The sequence below is a fragment of the Trichechus manatus genome, unplaced genomic scaffold (genome assembly GCF_000243295.1).
Source record: "Trichechus manatus latirostris isolate Lorelei unplaced genomic scaffold, TriManLat1.0 scaffold00005, whole genome shotgun sequence".
Taxonomy (NCBI): domain Eukaryota; kingdom Metazoa; phylum Chordata; class Mammalia; order Sirenia; family Trichechidae; genus Trichechus; species Trichechus manatus.
In genome coordinates this window covers 34,897,316-34,906,389 of record NW_004443941.1, presented here as the reverse complement: position 1 = coordinate 34,906,389, position 9,074 = coordinate 34,897,316, and the positions used below count along the sequence as shown (strand labels likewise).

Sequence of the window (9,074 nt, the reverse complement as noted above, 5' to 3'; positions counted from 1 at the left end):
AGACTATGAAATGGAGACAATAAAAAGGGGAAGAGGAAGAAAAAAAAGAAAAGAATAAATAAATAAAAGTTGGAAAGGGAAAAGAACAGCAAAGGTTCCAGGGATCCCAGCGGTGCAGCTATGAGGTCTGGGGAAGTTTTTCTCTGGTGTTGCAGTACCGCCTGGCTAGAAGGCGTAGAGGTATACAACGCCAGGTATGCAGGGAACAGACAGAGAAGGAAGATATAGAGAGATGAGAAACTGAGTAATGAAGAAGGACAAAAAGGGAAAAAGGGGAAAAAAACACAAAACAAATTTTAAAAAAAAGTAAAACAAAAGCCCCCAAAGAAACAGAAAAAAAAAAAAAACCAATGAAAAAAGAAATTCACTCAGGGATCCCTCTGCATGTCTGTGCAAGCCGAGGGGGTAGTCTGCTTGCCACGCAGCCCCGCCTGGCCAGAACGGGCTCCCAACTCAAGAAGAGGAAAAGAAAACAAACAAACAATTCAAAACAAACAAATGACCAAAAGCCCCGGGATCCCACCAGCACGGCAGCCCAGACCGGGAAGCAGCTCCACAATCAAACGGAGCTCCGCAGCCCCTTGGGAAGAAGCAAAGATGGTGCATGTAGCCAGGTATTTGAGCAAAAGGAGTGAGAGGCGATGAGAGGTAAGGAAGAAATCAAAAGAAGCAGAAAAAAAGCAACACGAGCCGCCAACAAATGGCACTCAGAGAGCCAGCTAGCATGGGCTGGTGGAATCCAAGGAGTCAGTGTTTCTCGACAAGAGACTGTGTCTGCGGGAAGCAGAGGAGGCTGAGTGTGGGTGAAGAAGGGTAGGGGGTGGAAAGCGGATATCACAAATTACTGGAGCTCCTCAGCCCCTTGGGAAGAAGCAAAGATGGTGCACGGAGCCAGGTATTTGAGCGAAAGGAGGGGGAGGTGGTGAGAGGTAAGGAGGAAATCAAAAGAAGCGGTAAAAAGCAACACCAGCAGCCAAAAAATGGCACACAGTGAGCCGGCCCATTCGGGTGGGTGGAATCCAAGCATCCGGTGCTTCCCGGACAAGAGATTGTGGCCGTGGGAAGTAGAGGAGGGCAGGTGGGGGTGAAGAAGGGTGGGGGGTGGGAAAGTTTATATCGCAAATTAGCAGTTGCTGTTTCTCCCGCTGGAAGCTCGGTGAAGCTGCTTTCTTGTAACCCCTGTTTGCTGGTCTCTTATAGGAGTCCAAGATGGCGGATCCGCACTACATTAGCTCTTAGGGGACCTCTGCATAAATCTCTCCTCGCTCTCTGTCCTCTGTAAGTTTTCTCACTCCATTTGGTGCTTGGCTGAGTTCTTTATCTCTTCATTTGATGTTTTAGGGTTTCAGGATTGTTGTTTTCTCTGTTTGGCTTAGTTTTTTGGATCTTTGCTGTGGAGGGGCAGTGTGGTGCTTCTGCCTAGAGCGCCATTTTGCCAGAAGTCGACAGTTGGCAATTTTTTTCTTTCAAGGTTTTATTTATATCATTTCCTTGCCTTCTTGCCTGTATGGGTTCTGCCGAGTAATCAGAGCTTACTCTTATTGTTTCCCCTTTGTGTGTGACTTTTTATTTTTCTCGAGCTGCTGTCAGGATTCTTTGTCTTTGGTTTTGGCAAGTGTGATTATGATATGTCTTGGTGACTTTCTTTTTAGGTCTATCCTATATGGGGTTCCTTGAGCTTCTTGGATGGTAAGCTTTTCATCTTTCGTGATATGGAAGTTTTCTGTCAGCAAATCTTCAACAACCTTCCTGTGTTTTCCATTTTCTCCTGTTATGGAACTCTGATTATGTGCAAATTTTTGATCTTGATTGTAACCCACATAGTTCTTAGGTTTTCTTCATTCTTTTTTTCTGATTTTTTTCTCGAGGTGGCATCCATGGGTTTTTCTCAATTTCACTTATTCTATCTTCCATTGTTTCAAATTTGCTCCTGAAACCTTCTATTGCGTTGTCCATTTCTGAAATTTTGTTGTTTATCTTTCGTATTTCTAATTGCTGTTTTTGTATGAATTCTCATTGTTTATTTTGACATTTTGTTCTTGTATTATTTTCCTGAATTTTTCCATTGCTTTGTCTCTGTTTTCCTTGATATTGGCTATGTTTTTAGTTTTTTTTTTCTGTTTTTCATGATTTTTACTATTTTTTCCTTATTTTTATTTGTGTTTTCCTTTATCTCTTTCCTAATCTCTTGCGGAGTCCTGAATATTAGACTTTTGAATTCCCTATCAGGTAGTTCCAGTGCCTTTCTTCTACTGGAAGGTCATCTGGTGCTTTATTTTGGTCACTTACTGTAGTCATTATGTCCTTTTAAAAATTTATATATATGTATGGTTTGATACTGTCTCCTGTCTCCAAGCATTCAGGTATTATTTTCTTTATTGATTGTAGGTTTGTTTGTTTCATCCTGCCTTTTTGTTTTGTTTGGTTATGTCTGGGCAGGTGGACTTGGCATGCTTTTTTGCTTGCTTGTCTGTTGGCACAATAGTTCTCACCACTTTGTTCAGGTAGGCAGGCCTGGTTGCTCAGCTATGACGCAGAAGGGCGGAAGGGTGGGGATGGTTCGTTAGTCTGCGATGTGAACTCGGACTGGCAGGGCAGGGCCAGGGGCTGGGCCAGTCCCACTTGGGGCCTCAGCACATGGTGGGGTGGGGCCAGGGGTGGCGGGGAGGGGTCTGGGTTCTGGGTGCTGCAATGCGCAGTGGTGCTGGGGAGAGAGGCAGGATGGGGGGAAGGGGAGGGCAGATGGGGCCAGATGGAGGAGGGCAATAGGAGGGCAGTACTGTGATCCCTGGCAGTCAGGGCTGCTGGGATGCAGTGGTTCATACCACTATTTCCCAGAGGGGAGGGGTTTTTAAGAATGTGCTCCTATGGCTACTGCATGAGAGTGTCTGGGCATTTACTTGAGCTGCAGCCAGTATACATGGTCTCACTTAGCTTGGGTGTGTCCATGCTGTACCTCTATTTCCTTTTGGGAATTCTGTGAAGGTGACTTTCTGTGTTCTTTGTGCAGGGTGGTTGGCTTTATTCCAAGATGGCCATGCTGTGTCCTGCCAGTTGGCCAGGAACCTCTACTCTGTATCTCTGCTTGTTGCCATTTTCTATCAGTTTCTTCTTCTCAGTGGTTTCCAGTTTAATTCTTTATTCCTTCTTTTAAGGTTAAGATTCCAGGACTGACATCTGTATTTGTTTTACTTGTTTTTTTGGGTCTTTGCTGCAGAAGGGTGGCTTAGTGCATCTGACTAGTCCACCGTCTTGGCTCCATTGTTCCATCTGCTAACTTTTGAGACCCCACGCACTACACAATGAAATGGGAGGTAGAACAGAAGCACTAAACACATTATTAGGGCAATGTCTTTGGCTAGGTTCTTTAGAGAAGCAAAACCATTAAAGTGTATACATATATACAGATTTAGATCAAGGAAATAGTTCATGCAATTGTAGAGGCTGGAACATCCCAAGTCTGTAGATCAGGATAGAGGCTTCTCCCGATTCACAAAGCTGCAGGGGATAGTGAACCCAAGACCAGCTGGTCCGAGAGCAGGGCTTTTGCTCACAGGCTGTGAAGATGGACGAATCCCAAGATTGGCAGATAAGCTGATAACTCAAGTTCCAAAAATCGGAGTTCAGAGGAACAGGAGGCAGCCACAGGATCCAGAGTGAGCAAAAAGCCAGAACGTCTGCTTATATTTGGATGCAGGCCACATGCCCAAGGAAACTCCCTTTCAACAGATTGGCTACTCACAGCAGATCCCATCATTGGAGTGATCACATATAAACACTGAGAATCATGACCAGCCAAGCTGACACACAATCTTAACCATCACAGGCAATTAACTCGGATGTCCCATAAAATCACCATCCTAAACTGCCAAACCAAGGAAAGAAATCCCATGAGGTGTTTGGTTGTACATCAGCAGCCTTAGCAACTACTCCTTTGTCATTGTAAATGTGTCTGTCACATAACTTTTGCTAATTCAACTTTTTACAGGTGTACAACTTATTGACAGCAATTACAGTAATCAGCTGGGCAACCCTGTCATTAATGAATGCAATTTTTCCATTACTGTAAACAGAAACAGTACTCCATGAGCAATAACTCCACTTGCTTCCTCCCTCCTGCCCCTGGTAACCTCTAATAAATGTTGGTCTCTATACATTTGCCTGTTCTTGTCTTTTTATATAAATAAGGTCATACAATATTTGTCCTTTTGTGATTGACTTATTTCAATCAGTATAATGTCTTCAAGCTGCATCCATGTTGTAGCATGTATCAAGACTTCATGTCTCTTACTGGCTGAGTAGTATTCCATTGTATGTATATACCACATTTTGTTTATCCATTCATCCACTGATGTACATTTAGGTCATTTCCACCTTTTTGCTATTGTGGATAGTGCTGCAGTGAACATTGACGTACAAGTATCTGTTTGAGTTTCTGCTTTCAAGCCTTTTGGGTATGTATCTAGGAGTGGTAGTTATATTTTTAGTGTTTTGAGGAACTGCCACAGTGTTTTCCACGATGGCTGTACCATTTTGCATTCCCAATTGCAATGGATAAGGGTTCTGAGAAATTGGTAAAGTGGTGCAGCTTCTCTGGAAAACAGTTCTGACGCTGACCAGTTGTGTGAACTTGGCACACAATTTTGCAAGGACAGGATTATAATAATACCTATCTGTCTTATGCTGGGTTCTCTAGAGAAGCAAAACCAGGGAAGCATTTACATAAATATTATATATATATATATATATATAAAGAGAGGGGAGGAGAGAGAGAGATTTATCTCAAGGAAATGGCTCACATGGTTGTAGAGGCTGGCAAGCCCCAAGTCCATGGGTCAGGCGTCAGGCTGGAGGCTTCTCCTGACTCACATAGCTGCAGGAGCTGACAAACCCAGGAACCACAGGTCAGATGGCAGGCTACTGGCCCAAGTCCCAAGAACTGGAGGTCAGATGCTGACTAAATGAATGCAGGTTCCAGAGCAGAGCAAAAGGCAGCAAGCTTTGCCAGACAGTTCACATATATTGGATGCAGGCCACACCCCCAAGGAAACTCCATTTCCACTGATTGCCTACTTAATAGCAGATCTCATCCTGGAGGTGATCACATCATCATATAACTGCCAAACTACATCCTGACTGCCAAACCACTGAGAATCATGGCCCAGCCAAGCTGACATACAACCTCAATGATCACACTATCTAAAAGAGCTGTTGTAAGGATTAAATGAGCTAATACATAGTAACCACTTTAGAAAGTTCCTACCACATATTGTGCTTAATAAATGCTAGTTGTTATCATTCATCCACAATCCATTCTACATACTCAGCCATAGTGATCTTTAAAAAAATGTGGAGGTCACTCCATTATTAATACCTTCCATTGACTTCCTTTCTCACATAGAAAAAAATTCATGCCCTTACCCCTAATTTAGAAATTCCTGCCAGATCTGGCTCCTATGTGCTACTTTGATCTTGTCTTTTCATTTCTTTCCTGAAAACATAAAGCTCCAGATATTTTGCCTTCTTTCAGATCCTAAGATACTCCTACTCATTTTTGATTTACAGTATTTACACTAGCTGTTTATATTGCCTGAAAAAACCTTCACGAAAAAACTTTTGTCATTCACAAATCAGTTCAAATTTCATTTCCTTAAAGAAGCTTTCTCTGACCACCACTCTAAATTAGCCACCCAGTCGCTCTCTATGACATTGCCCTATTTTCTACATAACACCACTTATCAATACAGTTATGCGTCACTTAATGACCATGATACATTCTGTGAAATATGATGTTGTGATTTGGATGTTGTGTGAACACTGTATTATATACTGTACTTAGCAAAGTTATATGGGATACTGTACTGTATCTGTTTTGACTAAATAGACAGGATACTGTACACATACACTACTGTATTTCAGCTAATGTATCTGGCAAGGTAATATACAGGTTAAATAGGTTAATACTGTACAATACTACGGTCTGGTCCTGCTTTTTCTTTAAGCATCTTGAATAAGCTTTGTGCCTTAGCTGTGATCGTCAACACGGTGAGAACGATTTGCTTTTGTGTTTGGTCCTCAATCCACGTCATTAACAATTTCTCCATATCTGATATAGGCCCCTCTTGCATTTTTGTTAGCCTTGTAGCTTTCAGTGGAGCCGACCCTTTAACAACTTGGAGAATTTTTTTTGTTTTTAAGGGTAGTCGTGATTGTTGAGTGTGCCATGCCTACATCGCAAGCAATAGCTTTCACTGATCTTCCCCCTTCATGTTGTTTAATAACTTTTTGTTTTACTTCCAAGTTAATACTTCTCCTTTGCCACTTTCTAATGCTATCACTAGCACTGGTTTTGCTGTGTTTGGGAGCCGTGATGCACTTCATGATTAATAGTTCTCTAATTGGAATTTATTTGTTTTTTATATTGTATTGTTTTAGGTGAAAGTGTACAGAGCAAATTAGTTTCTCATTCAACCAATTGTAGACAAAGTGTTCCATGACATTGGTTGCAATCCCCACACTGTGTCAACACTGTCCCCATTTCCCCCCTGGGTTCCTCATTTCCTTTTTTTTTCCTACCCCCTCCTGCTTCTCACCTATGCTTTTCAGCAAATGTTGCCCTTTTTTTCCTATCCCTTCCTGCCTTCTCATCTATGGTTTTGAGCAAATGTTGCCCTTTTGGTCTCGTATAATTGTTTGTTCTATGGAGCACTTCTTTTTGGGTGTCATTGTTTATTTTATATTGCTTGGCTGGAAAGTGCTTTCTGGAAATGGCTGCAGATCCAAGTCAAAGGGGTGTCATAGGGCCATAGTGTTGGGGGTTCCAGGCCATTAAGTCTGGTCTTTTATCTTATTTTTTTAATAAATGCGATTTTTTTGTTCTACATTTTTCTCCTGCTCTGTCTGGCACCCTCTGTTGTGATCCTGGTCAGAGTATTAGGTAGTGGTAACCAGGCACCATCTAGTTCTTCCGGTCTCGGGTTGTGTAGGCTGTGGTGCATGAAGTCCGCTAGTCCTTTGAACTAATTGAACCCTTGAGTCTTTGGTTTTCTTCACTCTCCTTTACTCCAGATTGGAAGAGACCGCTAGTTGTATCTTAGATGGCTGCTTCCAAGCTTTTAAGACCCCAAACGCTACTCACCAAAGTAGGATGTAGAACATTGTTTTTATGCACTATGTTGTGCCAATAGACGTAGCTGTCCCCTGTCCAATCGGGATTTATGAACTCTATATTTTAACCTTATGGGACCACCGATGTATATTTCTGTCAGACGTTGACCGCAGGAATGGACATCGTGTGGTGCATGACTATGTTTTTTTTTTTTTAACCTGTCTTCTATCTCCTTCCATTAGAACATAAATTCCACAAGACTGGTGCCTTTGACACACATATGCTCCGTGGATATTTACTGAGTCAACTATTTTATATTTAGTGTGTTTTTATTTTTCAAGTTTTCTGTACTTAATATTACTTCTACAGTGAAATAGCATTTTAGGAAGAAGCAGATCATCCACTAAAAATCCATTGCAGTCAAGTCGATTTTGACTCATAGCGACCTTATAGGACAGGGTAGAACTGCCCCATAGGGTTCCCAAGGGTGTAACCTTTACAGAAGCAGACTGCGACATCTTTCTCCTGCAGAGGTGGGTTCCAACTGCCCACCTTTAGGTTAGCAGCCTAGCGCTTTAACCACTGCACCACCAGGGCTCTTAAAGCAGACCACATTACTCCAATTAGTCTGCGTTCAGATTCAGCTACCATGGCAAACTACGTGTGACTGTGCAAGTTTCTTAATCTTCCTATATTCTGGACTGTAAAATAGGAATAATATCTATCTCATAAGGTTATTGCAAAAATTAAATCACATAGATAAAAGCGCTTAGCGATTTTCCTAACATTATTAATAAACCCTAAAGGTCTCACTGACTGCTCTAAGGAAACGCTCCAGAACTCCGCTCTATAGAACGTAGGAGCAGCCAACAAGAGAGGCCGAACTCCAGAGATAAGTCACGCACTTCCGCTTCCTGTCCCTCGCCTCCAATCGACCTCTGATGCCCCGCCCCTTCCGTTTTCGGAAACAAACCAAAAAAAAAACAACCGCGCCCCGAGAACGTCTTATTCTAGCAGGGGTTGTGCAGCGCCTTATGATGGTGAGTTTGCTGTGGCGGTGGGGTAGCTGTCGTGGGCGATTCCTGATTTCCTCACTTGTTCCAAAGCAGCTTTGAAATGCCTTTGCTGTCCAGAGGAGGGGTAGTCGGATTTGCATTCATGCCCTCGGCGGAAGCGGCTGTTTCCCGAAAGGTCCCCCCAGAGCTCTGATGCCCCTCGCTTCCTCACCCGGTTGCTCTGCCGCTCGTGACCCTGGCCCCGCTCCAGGCCTAGCTTTCAGCCCCTGGCGTGTTTATGACTTCTTGCTGAGGTTTCCTTGATTTAGAAATAAAAAGCTTTTGCCAGCACCAGCGACAACACCATCAGAAGATCTGAAAACAAGTCCACAGCAACAACAACCTAATAGTGATGCTTATACCATTGACGATAACGCCGGCGGTAATACAGGGATATGAGTAGTTTATTAAGGCAGACACCTCTCATCTGCAACTTGGCTTTGTTGAGGGCTAGTAGCCTGATCGGGCTGCAATTTACAGGACCGTGACTGGAAAAACCCTGGTGGAAGCCCTGGTGGCGCAGTGGTTAAGTGCTGTGGCTGCTAACCAAAAGGTCGGCAGTTTGAATCCACCAGGCGCTGACTGGAAACTCTGTGGGGCAGTTCTGCTCTGTCCTGTGGGGTCGCTATGAGTCGGAATCGACTCGATAGTAACGGTTTTTTTTTTTTTTAATTGTTGTAGTTTAAATGAAATTTATATTTCAAGTTAGTCTCCCATACAAAAATTTATACATACATTGTTACATAACCCTAATTGCTCTCCCCATACTGCAACAGCACACTGTTCCTTTCCGCCCCTGATTCCCCATGTCCATTGAACCAGCTCCTAACCCTCTCTGCCTTCCCATCTCACCTCTGGACAGAAGCTGCCCATTTAGTCTCTTGTATCTACTTGAGCTAAGAGGCACACTC

The 9,074-nt window shown here is 43.1% G+C and overlaps 1 protein-coding gene across 7 annotated transcripts in view; it reads left to right on the top strand.

Annotated features, from left to right (window-relative positions):
• Positions 1-9,074, top strand: part of LOC101347558 (zinc transporter 6) — a 213,198-nt gene that overhangs the window by 151,424 nt on the left and 52,700 nt on the right. The window contains exon 1 of one of the 7 annotated variants that reach the window (XM_004369574.2): positions 7,352-8,148. The exons of 5 other annotated variants lie outside the window; for them this stretch is intronic. In XM_004369574.2, coding sequence (XP_004369631.2) covers positions 8,050-8,148 — 99 coding nt within the window. In that variant the 5' untranslated portion in view covers positions 7,352-8,049. Of the gene's footprint in view, positions 1-7,351; positions 8,149-9,074 lie in introns of those variants that run through there. One more of the 7 variants, XM_023736278.1, reaches the window with a different exon arrangement.